The sequence below is a fragment of the Microtus oregoni genome, unplaced genomic scaffold (genome assembly GCF_018167655.1).
Source record: "Microtus oregoni isolate MIOR12 unplaced genomic scaffold, Mior012 000046F_ref0000063, whole genome shotgun sequence".
In the NCBI taxonomy this organism is placed as follows: Eukaryota; Metazoa; Chordata; class Mammalia; order Rodentia; family Cricetidae; genus Microtus; species Microtus oregoni.
In genome coordinates this window covers 11,750,912-11,769,218 of record NW_024543220.1, presented here as the reverse complement: position 1 = coordinate 11,769,218, position 18,307 = coordinate 11,750,912, and the positions used below count along the sequence as shown (strand labels likewise).

Here is an 18,307-nt window from a genome sequence, read left to right as displayed (position 1 = left end):
CCGCCTGTGGGCTCTCACGTACCCCACTGCTCAGGGCTTCTAAAGACACCTCTTCTTCCATCCCACCGCCCATTCTCTAGCTGGTCTCACCCACCGGGCAACAGGGAAACTCATCCCCAGTATGACATTCTTAGTTCAGACACCCATTCATTGGGCTCTTCTCGGAAAGGGCAGGGGATTGAGGGGGGGGGGGTTGGTTCCCTCCCCTTTGTGCTGTGGCTTTCGCTTTCACTTCCTTGTCGGAGAGTCGACGGATCTCCGGGGCCAAACGGTCATGGCGTTACTGGATCTGTGCGGAGGCTCTGGGGGGCAGCGGCCCGAGTGGGCTGCCCTGGGTGCAGAAAGCGGGTATCGCTCGGACCCGGGACACTACAGTTTCTCTGTGCAAGCTCCGGAGCTCGCGCTTCCGCGGGGGATGCAGGTGAGGACTGTAGGGATCCGTGAGAGATGCAACCGGAGGCAGAGGAAGGAGGGTCTGCCTGGGTCTGAGGAGGTGAGGAAGCCTGGAGCCAGGAGAGCAGCATCCAGGACAGCCATAAAAAACCCACGTGGAGGTTAAGGCAGAGGAGAGAAAAAGGGGGAGGGAGGGGGGAGAGAGAGAGAGAGAGAGAGAGAGAGGGAGAGAGAGAACAGAGAGAATATGGGGGTGCCCACCCAAAGACACTGCACAAATCACCACACCTTCACAGACACAACTCTGCTACAGGGGCCGAGCATTGTCTTAGATGACCCGTGAACTTGGGTGGCTCACCTGGCCTCGACAACCCACCCTTGTGTGTCCTGGAACATGCTGGTCTTGGTCTCAAGCCTCTCTACTGTAAAGTGAGCGTAGGTTAATGTGCTTTGTGAGACCTGAAGGAGCCATGGACAGCAAACACCTTGAAGTCAGTTACCATGACCTTTGCTCCCTCGTGCTGGAAAACAGAAAGGATGGCGGCCATGCCTCCTGCTTTTCCTCCTCCATCTCCAGTCTGGCTGTTGGTGGTTAGAGAATCGGGAGACCCTCCTCACCCACTACTCTCCAAAACCCTGCTGATACTGAGGTGTCCAAAGCCCCCTTTCCGCCTCTTCTCTCTTAGCCCACTGACTTCCTGAAGTCCTTTGGTTGTGACCAAGAAAGGAATGTTCAGATCGAGATGGCCCATGGTACAACCACACTAGCCTTCAAGTTCCAGCATGGGGTCATCGTGGCAGTGGACTCCCGGGCCTCTGCAGGCTCTTACATTGGTGAGTATGCGTGATTTAGGGTGGGAGGTGTTCCCTTCTCTCGGTAGCCTGAGGCCTGCACACCGCCTCAGGTAGAGCACTACTAAGGAGCTGGTGCACTGTGGGCTCATTCCCTTGATCTCAAAATTCTTCTAGGCACCTTTAGGGTGAACAAGGTGATCGAGATTAACCCTTACCTGCTTGGCACCATGTCTGGCTGTGCTGCTGACTGTCAGTACTGGGAGCGGCTGCTGGCCAAGGAATGCAGGTGGGCAGATTTCCTCATTTCATTTGTTCAATCCTTACATCTCCGAGGTCAGTTACCCCGGCCATCCAGCCCAGCGCTAATAAGGGATTTAAAAAAAAAAAAGGCTTTGTGCAATTAAAAATCTCCAAATCTTAGACCTCGCTCTGCTTATAAAACCAGGTAATCTGCCGATTCTTTAATGTGGACGCCATCCATCCTGTAGGATGGTGTTCTTGTTGTTTTTCGAGACAGGGTTTCTCTGTGTAGTCTTGGCTGTCCTGGAACTCACTCTGTAGACCAGGCTGGCCTCAAACTCACAGAGATCCTCCTGCCTCGGCCTCCCAAGTGCTAGGATTAAAGGTGTGCCCCACTTTACCAGGCTTTTTAAAATGTGGTTCAGATAATTTAAATCCCAAATCTCTGCCTTGTTCTCACATGGCACCAGCGCACAGCTTCCAAATACTCATCTCTGCAATCCTTTCTTGCTTTATTCTGTGGGAGTCCTCCCACCTGCCACCCCTTAGGCCTCCCTCCTTCTCCCTAGGCTGTACTACCTGCGGAATGGGGAGCGCATATCCGTGTCGGCAGCCTCCAAGCTACTTTCCAACATGATGCTCCAGTACCGGGGCATGGGCCTCTCCGTGGGCAGTATGATCTGTGGCTGGGACAAGAAGGTGGGTGACCGGCTCCTATGCTCCCTACTCTTGCTGTGGCTGGACAAGAAGGGGGGTGACCCGCTCCTAAGCTCCCCACTCTTGCTGTGGCTGGGACAAGAAGGGATGACCTGTTCCTATGCTCCCCATTCTGGATAAGCTGTTTCTTACCCCTTGAACACTACCCTCCTCCATGTTTGGTTCCGGTTCTGATGTTTACCAGAGTGTACTCTCTTTTTTTAAAACTTATTTTATTTATTTATTATGTATACAATATTCTGTCTGTGTGTATGCCTGCAGGCCAGAAGAGGGCACCAGACCTCATTACAGATGGTTGTGAGCCACCATGTGATTGCTGGGAATTGAACTCAGGACCTTTGGAAGAGCAGGCAATGCTCTTAACCTCTGAGCCATCTCTCCAGCCCCCAGAGTGTGCTCTCTTAACTCAAGTGTTTCCATGGCAGTATCGCTATGATGGCTACTCTTCATCAGTCACACTGTCTTTATATTATCAACAAACCAGTTCCAGACTTTACTCAGGATGGTTTCCCATCCTATAGGGACCAGGACTCTACTACGTAGATCAAAATGGGACTCGGCTCTCAGGACAGATGTTTTCCACGGGCAGCGGGAACAGCTACGCCTATGGGGTGATGGACAGTGGCTACCGGCAGGATCTCAGTCTCGAAGAGGCCTATGACCTTGGTCGCAGGGCTATCGTTCACGCCACCCACAGAGACTGCTATTCTGGAGGAGTAGTCAATAGTAAGAGACTGGTCTGGGGTTCCCCAAACTCATTGGGAGGGGGATTTTAGACTGGGGGACTTGGGGGCACTGGGTTGGAGATTTTCACATTTGACAACACAGAAGTCCCAGGAAAAGGTTCTCAGCTTGTGTGTGGACGCGGGGTGTGAGCGCGAGAGCCCATGTAAGCAGCTGCTGCCAGCCACGCCACACCACTGACCGGAGGCTTACTGAAGACTGGAAGCTTACTGAGGAATAGGTTGACGCCATTTTTTTTTCCCTCAATCACTCACAGTGTACCACATGAAGGAAGACGGTTGGGTGAAGGTGGAAAGCTCGGACGTCAGTGACCTGATGCACAAGTACCGAGAGGCCAGTCAGTGATGGCAGCGGCTGCTGGGTACTCGGGGACCTGGGTCAGCTTCAGTGCCAGGAGAAAGAAGGGCCCAACCCGGGCTGGAGACAGAAAGCTCTGAGGCCATGGAGAGGGCCAGGTTCACCTCTGTCTTCCCAAGCAGCTCATCCCCGGGTACCTTCTAAGTACAATAAAAGAAAAACGGTTATACATATCTCTGTGTTGTGGCTGAATGGAGCAGGCTGTGGGGTCCTTTGGAGGGAGGGTTAGGGAGCAAACAGGAAGCCAAGCAGGGCTTCGGTTGAGAAGGGGGCGCCACCTTCTCTCTGAGTAGCCGAGCGTCACTAGGTTCTTCCTGGACATACCCTGGCACTCAGCTCTCAGGAGGACCCATCACCCTTCTCTTTGGACACTCATTTTCCATTTCATTCGGCCCGCAGCCCTTTCTGGAGTGTCAGGGTCTGGGGACGCCAGTGTGCCCCCTTGTGGATGTTTTGGGGTGCCCCGGAGGGCTTTGTGAACCGCTTAAGTAGCACCTTTGTGACACTGGATATTGAATATAAAGACACAGCTGGGTTCAATTTCACGATGTCACCTCTGGCTGTGTGGTGAGAGCGTAATGAAGAGGGGTGAGCCGGACTCCCTGGAGTCGGGGAAGCAGAGGAAAAAGAGAAAGAGAAGAAGAGAATGTAGGGTCGGAAGCACAGGAGTGGTCAAGAGCCAGGCCCCAGGCTAGAGGAGAAGACGAGCATCCAGGCAGGAGCTTTCTTCACTAGGGACAGATAAGGGTGGCCATGTAGCAGGACCCACTTCAATGCTCTTACCTCCCAACCCGAAATTAAACATCAAGTGCTTCATGAGTAGTCAACATTTCTTTTTTATTTATTTATTTATTTATTTATTAAGGATTTCTGCCTCCTCCCCGCCACCGCCTCCCATTTCCCTCCCCCTCCCCCGATCAAGTCCCCCTCCCTCATCTGCTCGAAGGGCAATCAGGGTTCCCTGAGTAGTCAACATTTCAAAGGGGATTTTTTTCTTTAGAGGTGGTTTCAACCAGCTGAGTCATTTCTGAGTGTGGGGCTTTGTGGAGGGACCTGGTGTGTGCGACAAAGACACCTTGTTTTCATAGCTGAGAACGAACCTGGTGTCAGCCTCAGCTAGAGAAGGGCTCTACCCTTGAGCCCTGAGGGCTTTCTTCACAACCTGGGCTCTGGGGGAGGAAGTCCGTAGAAACTGTCGCTGTTTGAGAGTGTTAGCCTCTGGCAGCCTCTCCCTCACCTCAGGTGAGACACTGAGGGGGAAGTCTGAGGACAAAGGGCCAGAGCCTCCTGGGTTCAAAATCTGTGAAAGGAAACCTTAGGCCTGGTGATAGCGGCGAGGCCTTCTATCTAGGCCCTGTGTTTTACCCCAAGACCCTGTCCTGTGTGTGCCTGGAAAACAAAACAAACCAACAAAACAAAACAACAAACCCCTCCTCACTCCTCTTCCCCCCTCTCTTTCCCAAAGTGACTCGAAGTGGGTCTCCTGTTTGGGTGACCAGAAGGGCACCTAAAACCCCTCCCTCCTCCATTCTTGCCTTCCTTCTTTCCCCGCCTCTCTCTTCCTCCACTCTCTCCCCCCTTTCTCCTCCCTTCTCCGTTTCCTTCCTTTTCCCTCCTCTTGGCTCCTTTCCTCCGCCCCTTTCCCCTTCCTCATATCTACTAGAGAGTGAACCTAGAGCTCAGACAAGTGTTCCTACCTCTGACCTACAGTCCCAGACAAATGAGAGCTTCTTGAAATAGTTCTGAGCTCGAGGGAGTAACAGGGGAAATGCAGGCTTTTTCCGGTTACAAAGCAGCTCAGAGCCTCTGAGAGTTTTGGTAGTAGCGGCCAACGAGGGTGAGCCTCCTTAGGGACCTGGGCGTTCACCCCGCCCGCAGATAGCAGGCGCCACCTGCTGGCCGCTGTGCGCAGCGTTGATTGAAGCGAAAGCGAAAGCGGCGGGACCAGCGACCTCATTAAGAGAGCCGCCGGCGCGCCCAAGGGATCCAGTTTGGGAAGAAGCAGATTTCAGAAGACCTCCTGAGCTGCTGTTCCGCAGGTGAGTTCTTGTGGACAGAGTGCGAGCGCTAGCAGGGGTGCGGTCCACTCCCAAATCCTTGGTGTCCCCATCTCGCTCTGCTCGTTCTCCGCGTTACCTGTCTTAGGTCTTCTGCCCGGCGCTCCTCCCTGCCACACGTCCTCTGCCCCGCTCCCCTGCCCCATTCTAGGTCCCAGGTCCTCGGTTCCAGGTCCTGTGCCCCGCACCCAGTGTCCCAGGTTCCCTTTCACCCCTTGCCCAGGTCCTCTGCCCCCTTGCCAGGAGTCCACTGCTTTCGTCTCCTGTCCGGCGCTGGCGCCGCCTGCCGCAAGTCCTCTGTGGCTTCATCCCACCGCTGCACCCCATCTCCAGGCCCTAAAGACCCGGGGAGTGGAGGGAGTGTGACTGGGGACTGAGTCTTCTTAGTTAACACCAAGAAGTTTCAAGGGTACAGGCGTGGTGGCAGCAGATCAGCCCTCCCCGCCCCCTCCCGTGTGTGTGTATGTGTGTGTATGTTTGTGTGTTTGTGTATGTGTGTGTGGTGGCCTTCCCCACTCCTTTAGACAGGCAGCGTGCCTGTCTAAAGGGGAGAGGTGTCTGGGGAGAGGTGTGACTAGGAGGGGACCTTTCCGGTGAGGCTGAACAAAATGAGAGAAGCTGAGAATCCTGATGCGGGTTTGGGGCAGGAGGCCCGCGACCAGGGTTGGAAACTCCACCGCCCTAATTTCTCCCTTTCTCCCTGCAGAGCCCATCATGGCGCTGGCCCACCTGACGCCCTGGGCCGCTCTGCTGCTGGTGGACATGGCTTTACTCGCGTTGCTTCGAGGGTCTCTGGGAAATCTGCTTCCCCAGGGACTTCCAGGACTGTGGCTGGAGAGCACCCTGCGCCTTGGAGGACTGTGGGGGCTGCTAACAGCGGGAGGGCTGCTCGGACTTGTTGGCACCTTTCTTCCCTTGCTCTGCCTGGCCACCCCACTTTTTTTCTCGCTGAGAGCCCTGGTGGGAGGCACCATGAGTGCCCCAGCAGTCAGAGTGGCTTTTGCCTCCTGGGGCTGGCTGCTGGCTGGCTATGGGGCTGCCGCGCTGGGGTGGGCCGTGTGGGCTGTGCTGAGCCCTCCTGCAGCCCAGGAGAAGGAACCAGGCCAGGAGAACAACAAAGCCCTGATGTGGCGGTTGCTGAAGCTCTCCAGGCCCGACCTGCCTTTCCTCTTAGCTGCCTTGTTCTTCCTCGTGGTGGCTGTGTTGGGTGAGAGGGAAAGGCCTCAGTGAGAGGGAGGTGGGGGGAAGGGCCTTCTCAGGGGGCAGCCCCCTTATCCTTCTTGCCTCTTCCAGGGGAGACCTTAATTCCTCACTATTCTGGTCGTGTGATTGACATCCTGGGAGGCGATTTTGACCCGAATACTTTTGCCAGCGCCATCTTTTTCATGTGCCTGTTCTCTGCTGGGAGGTGAGTGGATGATTGACTTCAGGCCCCTTGGTAGACCCTCGTCTGGACAGGGGCCTCCAGCCTGACTTTGCTTTTCACAAAGCACAAAATCCTTCAACTGAAACATACACAGTTATCCACCACCGACCTCCGTTCGTCCATTTTCCTCCTCCTTGTATTTTCCAACATCCTCAAAGTTTATTTTATGCCATAGGGCTAGGGAGGAGGGTCGCATGGAATAAAAGTAGCCCATGTGTCAAACGGGACCGTTCCCAGTGTCTTGAAGCGTCTGCCAGGATTCTCCAGCGGGGGAGGGTGTGTCTCTTCCTCCCGGCCTTCCTCCTTCTCTGCGCCCCCCCCCCCCATCTTATTGCTTCCTCACCGTAGGCCTTTCTTCTTCTTATACAGACACAGGTGCCCGCAGTCTCAAGTAAACAAAAACCAGACTGCGTGGCAGAGCTGTGACTAGCGTGAGAACGCTCGGGTGCAGAAAGAGGGTGCAGGTTCCAGAGGGTCTGCCTGCCTGTCTGTCTGTCTGTCTGTCTGTCTCTCCCCTCCCACCTCCCTTCCTAGCCTTCCTGGTGCCTCCGGTCTAGTTTTGCTGTTTTCCCCCTGAAGCTATGCCCAGGTGAACCCCTTATGGGTCAGTTCCCTCCCAAAGCCTCCGGACCCAGGCTCTGATTCCCTGCGGTGTCTCCTCTGATTCCTTGCGGTGTCTCCTCTGATCCCCTGCGGTGTCTCCTCTGATCCCCTGCGGTGTCTCCTCTGATTCCCCTGCGGTGTCTCCTCTGATTCCCCGCGGTGTCTCCTCTGATTCCCCGCGGTGTCTCCTCTGATTCCCTGCGGTGTCTCCGTAGCTGCTGACTTTTGTACTTCACTTTGGTCTCTTCCAGAATTAGCACGTGCAAAACTCCCTTCTACCCTCCCATCTACCCTGCCTTTTTGGAGACTTCTCCTCTTCTAGACCCTTAAGTTTGGCCTGTTGGGTGTATCCTAAACCAACCCCCACCCCCGTGGTTCTTTTGTGAGTAAGGGTGTGTGCGTGCACCCTGGAGGTCAGAGGCCAGCTTGCTGAGTCAGCTCTGTCTCTTCACAGTGTGGGCTCCAGGGGCGGCACTTCTGTCATTACCAGGCATGGCCACGCAGTGTGTTTCGGTTTCTTAAAAATATTCTTGAGGCAGGTGATTCTCAGACGTGGGTTCACGCAGAGCTGTTTTATAAACTCGGGTTTACTTACACAGATACACACACAGATACATACATAGACACACAAACATACAGATACACACAGAGACATACAGATACACACACACACACTCACACATTCTTACTGTGATTGCCCAAATCCCACCATTTCATATCTGCTTATTCAATATGCTAACTAAATCTGCATATGAAACCTACATTTTGTAAAACACCTGCACTTATGCATTTAAAAACATTTCTTCCTGTAAGTTTTTATAATAAAAATTTGGTTGGAGGATGGGATTGGTGACTGGGAGTTGGTAAAATGGGAGGGAGGGTCTTGCTGCTGGTTCCCACATGAGGCACATGTGAGTACTTGGGGATTTGTTCTGAGTTTGACCCCACTTCTAAACCCCCAATCCACCCTCCTACCCATTTATTCCTGTGTTCTCACCTCCCTTTTCCGTTTGCCTCTTAATTTCCTCCCTCCCCCTTCTCTCTATCTCCCTCTCTCCACCCCACCCTCCTGTTCTCCCCCCTGCCCCCAGCTCCCTGTCTGCAGGCTGCCGAGGAGGCTTCTTCCTCTTCACCATGTCCAGGATCAACCTGCGGATACGAGAGCTGCTCTTCTCGTCCTTGCTGCGCCAAGACCTTGCTTTTTTCCAGGAGACCAAAACAGGTGAACTTAGCGTCTGGGTCTGGGGTCCTCTGTCCCTTCCTTGTCCCGTCACTCTCCTCCCTGCCCCCTGTTCCCCCTTCCACCTCTGGGGCTTGGTAGGTACCTTTTAGAGCAGGGTAGAGGTATAGCCCAGTCTCTGTGGGGTAAGACTGCCCAGAGTTTTTTGGGTTTCTGCAGTGTTCCCGGTCCGCTCATTCTCTCTGTCCTCCCCAGGGGAGCTGAACTCACGCTTGAGCTCAGACACCTCCCTGATGAGCCGTTGGCTCCCCCTGAATGCCAACATCCTGCTGCGGAGCCTGGTGAAGGTGTTGGGGCTTTACTTCTTTATGCTCCGGGTGTCGCCCAGACTCACCTTCCTCTCGCTGCTGGACCTGCCCCTCACAATAGGAGCCGAGAAGGTGTACAACCCCCGCCACCAGGTATGTGTGCATGTCACAGTGCCCTGAGAGGAGACTAAAGTGTGGCGGTGTGCAGGCTTCCACACGCGAATCTCAGCATGGAGAGAGAGAGAGAGAGAGAGAGAGAGAGAGAGAGAGAGAGAGAGAGAGAGACTTGGTGCATGCCTTTCCCACAAATGTTTGGGAATCAGTGTGAAGAACATCTTAGGAGGTTTACATTTTATTTGTTTTTATTTTATGTGTATGAGTGTTTGGCTTGAATGTATATACATCATTTGTGTGTAGTACCTGAGGAGGCCAGAAGAAGACGATGGAGTTACAGACAGTTGTGAGCAGTATAGGTTACTGGGAATTGAACCTGGGTCCTCTGGAGGAGCTGCCGGTGCTCTCGCCCACTGAGGCATCTTTCCAGCCCCTAGAAAGTTTCCCTTTTCACCTCAGCATACATAATTGGATGACATGCAGGGGTGGGAGGACTTGAGTCTGAATTAGTTCCACCTCAGGCTTTCTGTTGTAGTAAAGCACACAGGATGTAAAAACACCATCTTCCTCACCTTTGGACCACAGCTCAAAGTGCAAGCCTTCAGATTCTTCAATCCCCACCAACTTACTGCCATTTAATTTTTAGAATTTTACTGGCTGTAGTGCAGTGGCTCATCGTGGCTCTGGTTTGCATTTCCCTAACCACTGATGTTGTTAAGTGTGTTTTCATGAGCTTTTGGGACATTTGACATTCTTTGGAGGGATGCCCATCCAATTCCTTTTGTTGCTTTTCGGCCCTTTGGCTAAGAGAATTCCTATGTCCATTTTTTCTTTTATTTTAAAAAATTTGTAGTTTTGTTGTTGTTTTTATTTTAGTTTTTGGTTTTTGGAGACAGGGTTTCACTGTGTTGCCCTAGCTGTCCTGGAACTCACTCTATACACCATGCTAGTCTTGAACTCACAGAGATCTGACTGCCTTTGCCTCCCAAGTGCTGGGATTAAAGGTGTACGCCACCACCGCCAGGCTTAAAATTTACTTTTTAAAAGACATCCTTTATGTATTTTTAAAATGTATTCTGCATATTCTCTGGATGTTAGTTGGCATGCTGGGTAGGCTAGTGACACACGGGCTGTGGCAGAATTCTCCAAGACAGGAAAGGCAGCAGCAGAGGGTTAACTAGAGACACCAAGGTACAGCCTCAGCCGAGACAGCAGGCAGGCTGAGCGCACATGAGAAGTCTCAGGAGCTGCTGTTACATGGGTGTGTGTGTTCCTACACACACAGTCGGGCTGTGTTCAATGTCCCAGTGTCCTGTTACGTGGGTGTGTGTGTTCCTACACACACAGTCGGGCTGTGTTCAATGTCCCAGTGTCCTGTTATGTGGGTGTGTGTGTGTTCCTACACACACAGTCGGGCTGTGTTCAATGTCCCAGTGTCCTGTTATGTGGGTGTGTGTGTTCCTACACACACAGTCGGGCTGTGTTCAATGTCCCAGTGTCCTGTTACGTGGGTGTGTGTGTTCCTACACACACAGTCGTGCTGTGTTCAATGTCACAGTGTCCTGGGATAGTCACTGTTGTGCATGTCGTGGCCTTGAGGCTCTGGTGGTTTCACCATGACTCAGACTCAGCTCAGCCCAGAGCGCAGGTCTTAAAGTGGCACCCACACTTGGCAGCTGGTGCTTGCTGTGGTTCACTCTTTGGAGATAACAGTCTGTTCAGAGGCAAAGGCCCTGCTTAGCCCAGCCTGCCTTGAAGCAGAACATTCCTGCTGTGCAGCTGGGGTGCTCAGGCCAGCTGCCTTCCCAGAGCAGCAGCTGCCTTAGCCTCTTATCCGATTTACAAAGATGCATCTTGATGTCTCCTTCACTGTGGACAGGGACCTGTGCTGGCTGCAGTGTGGACAGGGTCCTGTGTTGCAGTGTGGACAGGGACCTGTACTGGCTGCAGTGTGGACAGGGTCCTGTGCTGCAGTGTGGACAGGGTGCTGTGCTGCAGTGTGGACTGGGTTCTGTGCATCTGTCTTTGTTGCTTGTGCTTTTGGTGTCAGTTTAAGAAACTATTATCAAATCCCATGTTAGGAATCCAGTTAACTGGGGGCTGGAGAGATTGCTCAGTGGCTCAGAGCTTTAATACTCTTGCAGAGAACTGGAGTTTGGTTCCCAGCACCTACATGTGAGCTATTCAGTACTCTCTTCCAGCCTCAGAGGCCCCTGCACACACACACACACACACACACACATTCTCTCTCTCTCTCTCTCTCTCTCACACACACACACACACAATAAGTCTTTATAGAAAGAGTTTTTTTACAATTTTAACTCTTACACTCAGGTCTTTGATTCATTTCTAATTACAGCCCCACCTTTTTTTTTTTTTTTAAAATAAAGGTTTAGCCGGGCGGTGGTGGCGCACGCCTTTAATCCCAGCACTCGGGAGGCAGAGGCAGGCGGATCTCTGTGAGTTCGAGGCCAGCCTGGTCTACAAGAGCTAGTTCCAGGACAGGAACCAAAAGCTACGGAGAAACCCTGTCTCGAAAAATAAAAAAAAAAAAAAAAATAAAAAAAAATAAAATAAAGGTTTATTTTATCATTTGTGCATGTGTGTGTGTGTGCTCACGTGTGTGTACACACGTGTGCAGCTGCCCACAGAGGCCAGAAGATGGCACCAGATCCCCTGGAGCTGCAGTTGCAGGCGATTGAGAGCGCCTAGCTTGGGCGCTGGACACTGCCCTCTGGTCACTGCCCTCTGGTCATCTGGAGGAGCAGCAAACTCTCTAAAGAGCTGAGCCATCCTGCCAGCCAGGTCTCCATCGCTCTTAACTACTGCATCTCTTTCCCCACCGGACATCATTTTCTTCACATGGAAGTTAAACCAATAGCACGCATGTACCACAGTACTCACCAGTGAGAGTTCAGCAATGCACATCCTCTCCTTCCTTTTCTCTTGTGAGTGTGTGTGAGACACACGATGGGGGGTGGGTGCCAGGAATGTGTGCACACGCAGGTGTTTCTTCCCTTGGGGCTTCCGGTCCTTATGCTGGCTTGGCAAGCAGTGAGCCATCTCCCCAGCACTTTCTCCTCCCCTCCCCCCGCCCCCCTCTCCGCCCCCCCCCCCCCCCCCCCCCCCCCCCCCCCGTCTCCCCCGTCCCCATCCTCTAGTCTCTCTCTTTCAGTATTCCTTCTGGGAAGAAAGCTAAGAAACAAGAACCAAGGGCTGGAGTGAAGGTCCCCCCCCCCCCCCCGCCGGCCTGTTGTGTTCTGCCACATTAACCAGCTTGCCTACTGTCTCTTTCCCAGGCTGTGTTAACGGAGATCCAGGATGCGGTGGCCAAGGCTGGGCAGGTGGTGCGCGAGGCGGTAGGAGGGCTGCAGACGGTGCGCAGCTTTGGGGCCGAGGAGCAGGAGGTCAGCCGCTATAAGGAGGCCCTGGAAGGATGTCGACAGTTGTGGTGGCGCCGAGACCTGGAAAGAGCCGTGTATTTAGTCATCCGGAGGGTGAGGTGGGCTGTGGAGGGAAAGGGGGATGAGGAGCCAGACCACGGAGGTTCTGGGGACCAGGGTGGCACACTGGATGGGGGGGTCTCACCCATCTCTCCCCTCTTCCCTCCAGGTGATGGCCTTGGGCATGCAGGTGCTGATTCTGAACTGCGGGGTGCAGCAGATCCTGGCTGGTGAGGTCACCAGGGGAGGCCTGCTCTCCTTCCTGCTGTACCAGGAGGAAGTGGGGCACTATGTCCGGGTGAGTGAGATGCCTCAGGACAGGCCTGGGCATTCTTTCTGGACCTTTGGGCCTTGAGCTTTATTTGTTTAACAAACAAACTAGTTAATATTCTTCTTTTTTTTTAATAATTTTTTTTATTAAGAAAAGAAGAAAAAAAACATAAACAAAAAACAAGTTTCCACCTCCTCCCAGCCTCCCATTTCCCTCCCCCTCCTCCCACCCTTCTTCCCCTCCTCCCACCCTTCTACCCCTCCCCCCACTCCTCTCCCCCTCCCTCTCCAGTCCACAGAGCAGTCCAGGTTCCCTGCCCTGTGGTAAGTCCTAGGTCCTCCCCCCTCCGTCCATATCTAGGAAGGTGAACATCCAAACTGGCTAGGCTTCCACAAAGCCAGCACATTAAGTAGGATCAAAACCCCGTTAATATTCTTATGGATAATTTTGAACATGCTATAAAATACATTAGAATATATTTTCAAGGGGGCTGGAGAGATGGCTCAGCGGTTAAGAGCATTGCCTGCTCATCCAGAGGTTCTGAGTTTAATTCCCAGCAACCACATGGTGCCCTCTTCTGACCTGCAGGCATACACACAGACAGAACATTGTATACATAATAAATAAATAAATATTTAAAAAATATATTTTCAAATAACTATTATCAGCTTTAACGATGATCAAAACCCTAACCTTGACTCTAACCCCAATCCTAACTCTAGCCATAACTAACTCTAACCCTGGCTTAACTCCATTCTAAACTAGTACTAACCCCATCCAAACAACCCAACCCCAAATATCCGTAACCCTAACTTAACTTCACCTTGACTGACCTTATCCCTAACTGCAATCCCAAACCCAACCCTACCCCTAGCCTTAAACTAACCTTAAGCCTAACCTACTCCTAACAGTTCACCGAGCTGGGTTCGCCCTTACTCCCTCATACCACTTTGAAACAAATTCAGACTATCAAGTCTTATCTGTAGACATTTCCATGTTTGACTTTAGAATATAAGCATCTGAGGTACGTAGCCCCAAAAGTCATTATCACACCAAAAACTTAGCAGTAAGTTCTTAGATCCATCCAGTCACACAGTGCTCAGATCTCCGCAGGTTCACACGGTGTGATTGGTTGGTGTCCTTTCAACCTCTCTGTATCTGCTGATTTACAATCCCCAACAGGAAGGCATATTTTTGTCCTGTGGTGTTTCCTGCGGACTGTGTTCTTTCTGTGGGCTGAGTCTCTGTAGTACTGCCCCAGTGTCTACCTGTGTCTCTATTTTCTATCTACTGTAGATAAATACAGAAACTTTAAGATTCACCACTTCCTTTTTTATGGTTATGGCTGTGTTCTTTTTTAAAAGAGATTTATTTATTTGTTATGTATACAGTATTCTGCCTCTATATATGCTTGCAGGCCATAAGAGAGCACACCAGAAGAGGGCGCCAGATGTCACTATAGATGGCTGTGAGCCACCATGTGGTTGCTGGGAATTGCACTCAGGACCTCTGGAAGAGCAGTCAGTGCTCTTAACCTTTGAGCCATCTCTCCACCCCATGGCTGTGCTCTTTATCTGGGAGACATAGCATATCTGGTTCTCTTGGTGCTGGTGTCTGCCACTGATAACCAATGCCTTACATCTGTTAAATCATTAGGGCTGTAAAGAGTTCTGCTCTGTGGTGCCTTCCCGTATTAACTTGGAAGCACCAGCTGAGAGACTTGATCTCATCCACTGCTGGGTTACCCAGTGGCATAATTTGACTAGGACAGGTACTTAGCTATTTCTTTATATTTGATCACTTAAAAAAAATAAGTTACCTTGTTTTGGCTCTGACCATAATTTTCCTGGTTACTTCTTCACCACCCGTCATGTGTGGAGAGCTGTGCCAGGCAATCTGGTAATTTCAAAGGATAGGTTGGCCACAGTGGCCACTTTTAAAAGGGTTTCCTGTCTCAAGCCAGGGTACACTGGGCACACAGAGTGCAGAGCAGTGAGTGGAAGCCTTGAGGTTTGACGCTGTGTGGACTTCAGAGCTTTCCAGTTGCAAATCAGAACACTGCAGCTTTAAATTCTACCAGAATTACTCTGGTCACGAGGGCACATGTTTGTAATCCTATGGTTCTTGTCACCCTGGGGGAAGATGTCACATTCGAGGCCAGCCTGGGCTACAGAGCCAAAACTGTTCAAAAGAGCAAAGGCAAACCCACTCTCTCTCTACTCCTAACTAAAAACAACCCCGCCAACTTTCCCTCCCCCAGTTCCATCCAAATCACACGTTCAAAGGTAAAGGCTCATTTTTGGGTAGGGGCGGGGAGAGGCTGGTGGAGGTCATGTTGTCGGCAGAGTGTGTGGGGAGCTGAGATGCGGACCTGTCTTCCGGTGGGGTGTGACTAGTTCTCCTGTCCGTTCCTGTTTTCCAGAGCCTGGTGTACATGTATGGAGATATGCTGAGCAACGTGGGTGCCGCTGAGAAGGTTTTCTGCTACATAGACCGAACGCCAAATCTGCCCCAGCCTGGGACCCTGGCCCCTGCCAGTCTGGAGGGCCGCGTGGAATTCCAAGACGTCTCCTTTTCGTACCCCAGTCGCCCCGAGAAGCCTGTACTCAAGGTGCCTGCGGGAGACTGGGAGACCCCGTGGTCAGGCACCGCAGCCGGTACATCGACTTCTCTAGAAAGCTGCCCTCACCTCTTCCTGCTTTTCTAGGGCCTGACGTTCACACTGCACCCTGGAAAGGTGACAGCGTTGGTGGGGCCCAACGGGTCCGGGAAGAGCACCGTGGCTGCCCTGCTGCAGAATCTGTACCAGCCCACGGGGGGCCAGGTGCTGCTGGACGGCCAGCCCCTGGTCCAGTATGATCACCACTACCTGCACCGCCAGGTGGGAGGGGCTCCGGAGAGGGAGGGACAGGAGAGAGGAGCAAGCGTGGAGGGCAGATGCGGCAGCCGCTGGGAAGAGAGGCTGGGGTCCATTCCAAGGACCCCTGAGGAGAGACTGGGTGTGGAGGGTGGGGGAGGAGGTACCAGTTCTCTGCATGGGTCCCCTCTGTCCAGGTGGTTCTGGTGGGACAGGAGCCCGTGCTCTTCTCCGGGTCTGTGAAGGACAACATTGCCTACGGCTTGAAGGACTGTGAGGATGCTCAAGTGATGGCAGCTGCTCGGGCAGCCTGTGCAGACGACTTCATAGGGGAAATGGCTGACGGGATACACACAGGTACCTACAGGTCCCGAGCCCACCCTGCCATGGGAAGGAGAAAAGGGGGCTGGTGCAAGAGTCATTGGATACAGCGCTTGTGTTGCAAGCATGAGGACCTGAGTTCGATCTTTGGAATCCATTCTATAATGGAAAAAAAGCCAGGCTGTGCGTAATCCCAGCTCTCGGGCTTCAGAGTCAGGAGGAGGTTCCTTAGGTCTCATTCCAAGCCAGTGAGAGACTTTGTTCCCAAAACAGATAGATACTGCGGAGGAACAGCCTACACACATACTCCCGCCCCCAGCTCCGCCCTTTGTTCCCACTTCTTATTCTTCTCCACCCCCTTCCCCTCCTGCCAGGCTTTGCTATCACCTGATTGGCTAACAGAGGCAGCCAGGGTAGCGAACTTGTCCTTCCCAGCAGGGAGGGGTGTTTTCTGACCTGTTGTGTCTCAAGAGGGACTTTCTCTGATTTCCTCAGACATAGGGGAGAAAGGGGGCCAGTTAGCTGTGGGACAGAAACAACGTCTGGCCATCGCCCGGGCTCTTGTGCGGAACCCACGGGTTCTCATCCTGGATGAGGCTACCAGTGCCCTGGACGCCCAGTGTGAGCAGGCTGTGAGTACCAGCGTGGGGAGGGCAGAGGACAGTGCGGTTAAGGGAGGTAGTGAAGGGTCAGGTGGTGTGGAGTTGGGCGGGCTGGGAAGGGCGGATGTCCCAGTGATGGGGAGAAAGTCTGCACCTTGCAGGGCTGTACACTGCTTGAATTGCAATGGTTACTTTTTTCTTGCTGAACCAAATACCCGAGAAAAGGAATTTAGAAGACAGGCCATTTTGGCTCACAGGGTTGAGAGAGCACACAAGCCGTCATGGCAGGGACAGCATGACTGTGGGAGTGTGTGGTTTGCACTCCTCACATCTTGGTGGATCAAGAAGCAGAGAGTGATCCAGGACCCAGGGCATGGAATGGTGCCGCCCACTTTCAGGATTTTCCCTCAGTCAAGCCCTCTCTGGATTGAGTCAGTCCACATAGACACATCTAAAGGGGTGCCTTGCCCATGCCCTGGGCTTTCTTAAGCTGAGTTGGCAATGAAGATGAACTATCTTCAGGATGAAAGGAGAATGGTGCGGGGTGTCTGGTCCTCCATAGCTGCCTTCCCAGCAGCAGTAACGCAGCCAGGAGGGACAGACCCCATCACCTGCCTTTGCAGCCCTGCACAGCTGTGCCTTCTCTTCCCCCCGAGTCACAGGGGATGGCCCAGCTGTGGTGTCCCACTCTTGCCTTTCTGAGGCTTGTGACTGTCCTCTGCAGCTGCAGGCCTGGAGATCGCAGGGAGACAGGACGGTGCTGGTGATTGCCCACAGGCTGCACACGGTTCAGAACGCCGACCAGGTCCTGGTGCTCAAGCAGGGTCAGCTGCTGGAGCAAGACCAGCTCAAGGAAGACCAGGATGTCTATGCTCACCTGGTACAGCAGCGACAGGAGGAGTGAGTGCTTCTCAGGCCTGTGGCCAGAAACGGACACACGGGGACTGTGCTGGAGGCTGGATAAAGACCGGGACCATTTTTGGACCTTGTGTGTTTTGATGAGCTCGAGTGGGTGGGAGTTGGGGGATGGAGTGGTCATGGGTGGAGTGAGTGCTTCGTGGTTCTAGAAACATTTTTTTTTGCTGAATATAATAAATAAGTATAAAACGCTTTTCTTTAATATATGTTATGGTTAATATTGATCGACATTTTAGCAGCACCTAGCATCATGGCCAAACATCTGGGCATGTCTATCAGGGAGTTCTAGACTGGGTTAGCCGAGCTTGGAATAACTGCGGGGGAGCCATCCCATGGGCTGGGGCATGGCCCAGACTGCATAGAAGGGGACAGTGAGCTGAGCAGGAACATCATCTCTCTGCTTCCTGCCGTGGAGGCCATGTGACCAGTCACCCCCATTCCTGCCTTCCCTGACATGACGGACTGTACCCTGAAGTGTGAGCCAAGTAAACCCTTCCTTAAGCTGCTTTTGTCAAGTGTTTGCTGAACCAATAAGAAAAGCAGCTAATAGTGTGTGTGCATGTGAAAAGTGTGTGTGCATGTGAATAGTGTGCATATGAATAGAGTGTGCATATGAATAGTGTGTGTATATGAATAGTGTGTGTGCATATGAATAGTGTATGTGCATATGAATAGTGTGTGCATATGAATAGTGTGTGCATATGAATAGTGTATGTGCATATGAATAGTGTATGTGCATATGAATAGTGTGTGCACGTGAATAGTGTATGTGCACGTGAATAGTGTGTGTGCATATGAATAGTGTGTGCATGTGAATAGTGTATGTACATATGAATAGTGTATGTGCATATGAATAGTGTGTGCATATGAATAGTGTATGTGCATATGAATAGTGTATGTGCATATGAATAGTGTGTGCATGTGAATAGTGTATGTGCATATGAATAGTGTATGTGCATGT

General features: G+C 52.3%; 2 protein-coding genes across 2 annotated transcripts; both read left to right on the top strand.

Moving 5' to 3' along the window:
• The first annotated feature begins 209 nt into the window (after positions 1 to 209).
• Psmb8 (proteasome 20S subunit beta 8) lies at positions 210 to 3,419 on the top strand. Its single transcript, XM_041634508.1, has 6 exons — positions 210 to 421; positions 1,080 to 1,227; positions 1,363 to 1,474; positions 1,998 to 2,127; positions 2,667 to 2,871; positions 3,146 to 3,419. The coding sequence occupies exons 1-6, from the start codon at positions 275 to 277 to the stop codon at positions 3,232 to 3,234; spliced, it is 831 nt and encodes a 276-aa protein (XP_041490442.1). The 5' UTR covers positions 210 to 274; the 3' UTR covers positions 3,235 to 3,419.
• Positions 3,420 to 5,080: 1,661 nt separating this feature from the next.
• Tap2 (transporter 2, ATP binding cassette subfamily B member) lies at positions 5,081 to 17,839 on the top strand. Its single transcript, XM_041634438.1, has 12 exons — positions 5,081 to 5,285; positions 6,010 to 6,510; positions 6,597 to 6,711; positions 8,424 to 8,554; positions 8,768 to 8,973; positions 12,234 to 12,431; positions 12,547 to 12,675; positions 15,071 to 15,259; positions 15,356 to 15,529; positions 15,703 to 15,862; positions 16,322 to 16,458; positions 17,153 to 17,839. The coding sequence occupies exons 2-12, from the start codon at positions 6,018 to 6,020 to the stop codon at positions 17,330 to 17,332; spliced, it is 2,112 nt and encodes a 703-aa protein (XP_041490372.1). The 5' UTR covers positions 5,081 to 5,285; positions 6,010 to 6,017; the 3' UTR covers positions 17,333 to 17,839.
• Positions 17,840 to 18,307: the final 468 nt, after the last annotated feature.

Bases quoted from the DNA above. Each gene is read 5' to 3' on its own strand.
- Tap2 (XM_041634438.1), top strand. From the start codon at position 6,018: ATGGCGCTGGCCCACCTGACGCCCTGGGCCGCTCTGCTGCTGGTGGAC. The intron at 6,712-8,423 runs GTGAGTGGATGA...CCCTGCCCCCAG, and splicing joins TGCCTGTTCTCTGCTGGGAG to CTCCCTGTCTGCAGGCTGCC. The intron at 8,974-12,233 runs GTATGTGTGCAT...TCTCTTTCCCAG, and splicing joins TGTACAACCCCCGCCACCAG to GCTGTGTTAACGGAGATCCA.
- Psmb8 (XM_041634508.1), top strand. From the start codon at position 275: ATGGCGTTACTGGATCTGTGCGGAGGCTCTGGGGGGCAGCGGCCCGAG. The intron at 422-1,079 runs GTGAGGACTGTA...CTTCTCTCTTAG, and splicing joins CGCTTCCGCGGGGGATGCAG to CCCACTGACTTCCTGAAGTC. The intron at 2,872-3,145 runs GTAAGAGACTGG...AATCACTCACAG, and splicing joins TTCTGGAGGAGTAGTCAATA to TGTACCACATGAAGGAAGAC.